Genomic DNA, 4434 nt, shown 5'->3' on the forward strand with positions numbered 1-4434 from the left:
GGGGGGGGGGAAATACCTGTTGGTCCTGTCAGAAATAAAGTGAGCTGACAACACTCCTCTGCTGCATTGAAATCCTGAGAAATGTCAGCTCTTTTCTGCTGCCCCCTTTCCCCAATCACCACTAAATAAGCACCCCGCTTAGTTCTGAGAACTTGTGCCTTCTGTCATTTCCTAGAAATGAGTTAACCTGTTTACTCCTCTTAATTTGTCCAGTGTTTGGGAAACTACGTATGTAATATAGTTGTAATTTTACTGGATCCCAGGAATTTACTATTGTTACAACATGCTCGGACTCTAGCACACACGACTTCTTTCCTGATCATCCTAGACATGGTGAAGAATGCTCTACTGATTTAATAGTAAAGAGGGATTTCTTTCCAGCAACAAATCTTGTCGGTATTTTGACGAAGGTCGCGGCACCTGTCCATTTGGAGGCAACTGTTTTTACAAACATGCATACCCTGACGGCCGTATAGAAGAACCACAGCCACGACAAAAAGGAGGCATGTCCAGCAGGTACCGGGTAAGTTGTCCACATTGCACTACATATTGTCCCATTCTCTCCCACACACTAAGATTGCTGATCTGGCATTTTTAAGTCATGTTACTTTTCCTCAACAGAGAGGTGTTCATGTGATCAAGGCTATGGACATTTAAATATCTACTTATTCTTAACCAGTGTTTTAAGCTTTAAAACAAGCCCTTCCTGATCTCAGAAGTTGCAGGTACTGTGGAGCAGTACATCTTCAAGTTTCACTATAGAAGTCATTCAAGTCAGGCGCTCAGCTCTTCCCTCTTCCTTTTACACCTGCTCAGTGAATACATTGGGATTAAAAGGCTTTTAGGCTGCCAAGTAACTGCTGGGAGGGGGCTGCTGAGCTATGCAGAAAAAGGGAAAGTAAAACGAAGAAGCCTCAGCTGCAGAATTTGATGATTTACTCCACAGTGGCTGCAGCTACAGAGGTCAGTGGAGGCTTGTTTTAGCCCTTTCCCTGCCAGTGCTGTATCCCTTAAGGCGCTGGCTTTGGGCCCCTGCAAACAGACTCCAGGCGGTTCTGTTTACTTGTGTAAAGCCGATTGGAAACGATTCTGATGGCTGAGGTGCCGCTTCCACGGGCCGATAAAGTGGTTCCAAACCCCACACCCGACACTACCTACCTGAGACCCCCTGCCTTGACTGGCATCATGAGTGTTGGCAAAAAGCGGTGAATGTGACTGCCGAACATCTGTTCACCGATCTCCTCCCCATTGAAGGGAGCCAAAAGCGACGGTGATTGCATCGCTTCCGGCTCCTCGGCTGTCATTTCCTGGCTAGAGAAGCCAGGGAAGAAGCTATTCAAGTGCGATCTCTGCTTAAATAGCTTCTTTGAAGTGTAAAGGTGATACCTAGATATCTATTTAGACTCCTAATGTCTCCTTTTAAGAGAACCTGTCGCCACTAATATGCTATCACATAAAGGGCTTGTAATTTGCTGATTTGGTTATATAAAAGGATACTTTGCCTCTGCAATTCTTTTTCTCATTAGTAGTCTCTTTAACATAGTGATATGCAGAATGGGATAACCTTAACTTTTTTAAATAACCAAGTGGCTGCTTTGATTACTTAATGCACTTTGCTACTTGAAATAGTGTGCGTCTTGTTTGCTCCCTTCTTGTGTGGCATTGGAGATCAGAGACAGGAAATCTTTCTTATGGAAACGCATACAGCATTTAAACGGTTTGTTTCCATTAGAGTGGAGAAGGGTTCGAATTGTCAGTTTTTTGGGGGAGTGGTGTTGTTGTTGTAAGGGTCTTTCTTTGGCAGCTCATTACTGGCCCTAGGGCAGTAAATTCAAGTTTGATCCACTTGACAAACGCACAGCAATAAAAACCCCAAGTTTTGGTCTTCCTTCTTAGCATCTCTAATCTGAAGATTAACATTCCTCCAGTGCCTTCTGATGACAGAATGTTAATCTACACTTTCCTTTTATAGCTAGCAGTGCCCAGCTCCTCTATCTGTGAGACACAACAGTTAGTGTGGTTCCCAATTTATGTCATCACCATGTTGGCTATGATGCACTCACATGGCTTTGTTTAACCACTTCAAGACCAGGTGTTTAGACCCCCTTCCTGGCCAGGCCATTTTTCAGTATTCAGCGCTGCGATACTTTGACTGACGTTTATTCCGTCATGCAACGCTGTTCTGAAATTAATTTTATACCATTTTTTTGGGGACAGATAGAGCTTTCTTTTGGTGGTATTTAATCACCACTGGGGGTTTTATTTTTTATTATAATTAGGAAAAATTACTGAGAATTTTGAAGAAAAAAACGTTTTTTGTAACATTATGTTAGGAAACATTTATTATTACCCAGTTTTTTGGTCAAATATTAAAGATCAGGTCACGTCGGTTAAATAGACACTAAACATGTCAAGCTTTAAAATTGCGCGCACCTGCGACATCGCAGAAAACGACGGCAACCAAAATTGGCCATAGGCGACACTTTAAACGTTTTTACCGCTCATCAGTTTAGTGTTATCAGTGATTGATGGCCCTAGACTTATTGCTCTCACTGCGACGTTCGCGGCGATATGTAACATGTGCGAGAGAGTGACACAAGAATGCGGAAGTGATGTATTATACAACACTTCCGCATTCTTTCAGTGGAGAGGGGACCGGAGGGAGCTCCCTCTGATCCCATGTGACAGAGGCGACATGCTGATCCCGGGCTCGCACCGGGCACAGCGGAGACGGGATCAGCGGGACAACAGCGGGGGGGACCGCGGAGGGGGGGGGGACACCCGATTGGCACCCCATACATGCGATCGGCCGGCGGATCGCATGTATATTAACGGGCATCGCTGCCCGTTTTTAAATTCCGCCCATTTCCCTCCTTCACCCCCAGCCCTGGACAACCTTGTTATGTGGCCCTGTCCTCTGCAGCGTTTAGGAGTCACCCACTGCTGGAGAAGGAGGATGTAAAGAGGACATGTAAAGACATGGGTTGCAGGGCTACTTCACAAAGGGTGTGGGTTAGAAATTGGGAATTTGAGGCTTGCAGTTGGGCTTTAAACAATGTACATTTATTTCGCTTAGCAGATTAGTCCGTTATTTTTTGTCAAGTTATCTGACGCACACTGATGTTGCCTTTTTGTCTGGATACCAAGGTTTTAAAAGCCCTTTACTGACCCTTCATTTTCTTTCATCCTTTCTAGGCCCAGCGTAGGAACCGTTTTTGGGAATTTGAGGAGCGCGAAGGCGGGGATCCTTTCGACAACGACGACGATGACATGGTCACCTTTGAACTGGGTGAAATGCTTCTTATGCTGTTGGCGGCAGGTGCTGACGAAGACCTAACAGATTCGGAGGATGAGTGGGACTTGTTCCATGAGGAGCTAGACAATTTTTATGACCTGGACCTATAGCGCTAGTCAGAGGAGTTTGGACTGTCTGGGCCATGTCAGACAGTAGCTATTTCCTGTGGTGTTGTGGCAGTGCCTGTGTTTCTCCTAGGCAGGCCTAAAATTCCAGGTGCTGTTGTAATTTTTATCCTGACGTTTGTCTTTTTCCCCCTTCCCCAGAGTGTTTGTTTCTCTGTTTCAAAAGAAAAAAAAATAAATCTAAAAAAAAAAAAACACACAAATTTATAAAATGAAATCACTGGCAAAGCGTGTGGATTTGTTGCGGGCATCACCATTGCTGAAGTCTGGACGTTTTTTGTTTTTAACCGTAATGCATTCTCTGCATTAAGGCAAAAAACAGCCAAAACTCCGGACCCACTGCTCCATCACACATTTTCCTGTAGCTTACCCTTCTAAGTCACCTCTCTTGTCCTTTGGGGGATGCAGGAAATCTCTCTCCTTCAGGTCATTCTGCTGCCTATGGGAGGATTGGCAAAGAAATTGTAGTCCAGCCAACGATGACCTCTCCTACTGTCAGCATACCTCAATTTTTTTGGTAGTGTCCTAGGAGGACGGTTCTACTGTGTAAAAGACTAATCTAGGGTAAATGTTTCTACCCTGTCCAGCCTCAGCCTGGCCTTTTGGAGTGCTGTGTCTAGACTGTATGTTGCAGGGATAGCCTGGAAGTGACCTTTGGGGTCTGGGTTTTGTGTGGGATGCTTTCCAGACAGAACTAAAATTGTTGGCATTGCCTTTGCACTTGCCCTGTCTCTAAAGGCTCGCCTTCTGAGTGGGCTGGACTGGAGCTATCTCAAGTATACAGGTCACTGGGTCCCTTTTTAAAACTCCCGGTGTTCTCAGTGGTGTCCACTGCTGTAAGGGGTCACTAGATATGATACAGAGTTTAAGAAAGGGAAGAGCTGCCCTCCAGGCTGGCCTCATCACCAAGTTTGTTTTTGCTGACTCTGACTGCAAAGATGACAAGCCTTGTAGTACGGAATCCACCAGGACTTTTATGGCCTATCTTCACTGCGGAAGCTTTTTAGTTTTGGT

At 45.1% G+C, this 4434-nt stretch overlaps 1 protein-coding gene across 2 annotated transcripts in view; it reads left to right on the forward strand.

The window, feature by feature from the left end:
* Positions 1-3600, forward strand: part of MKRN1 (makorin ring finger protein 1) — an 18425-nt gene extending 14825 nt beyond the window's left edge. For both annotated transcript variants that reach the window (XM_018570492.1, XM_018570493.1), the window contains exons 7-8: positions 382-523; positions 3196-3600. In XM_018570492.1, the coding sequence (XP_018425994.1) occupies positions 382-523; positions 3196-3405 (352 nt within the window). In that variant the 3' untranslated portion in view covers positions 3406-3600. The remainder of the gene's footprint in view (positions 1-381; positions 524-3195) is intronic.
* The last annotated feature ends 834 nt before the right edge of the window (positions 3601-4434 follow it).

This window comes from Nanorana parkeri, unplaced genomic scaffold (genome assembly GCF_000935625.1).
Source record: "Nanorana parkeri isolate BGI_ZX_2015 unplaced genomic scaffold, ASM93562v1 scaffold1542, whole genome shotgun sequence".
In the NCBI taxonomy this organism is placed as follows: domain Eukaryota; kingdom Metazoa; phylum Chordata; class Amphibia; order Anura; family Dicroglossidae; genus Nanorana; species Nanorana parkeri.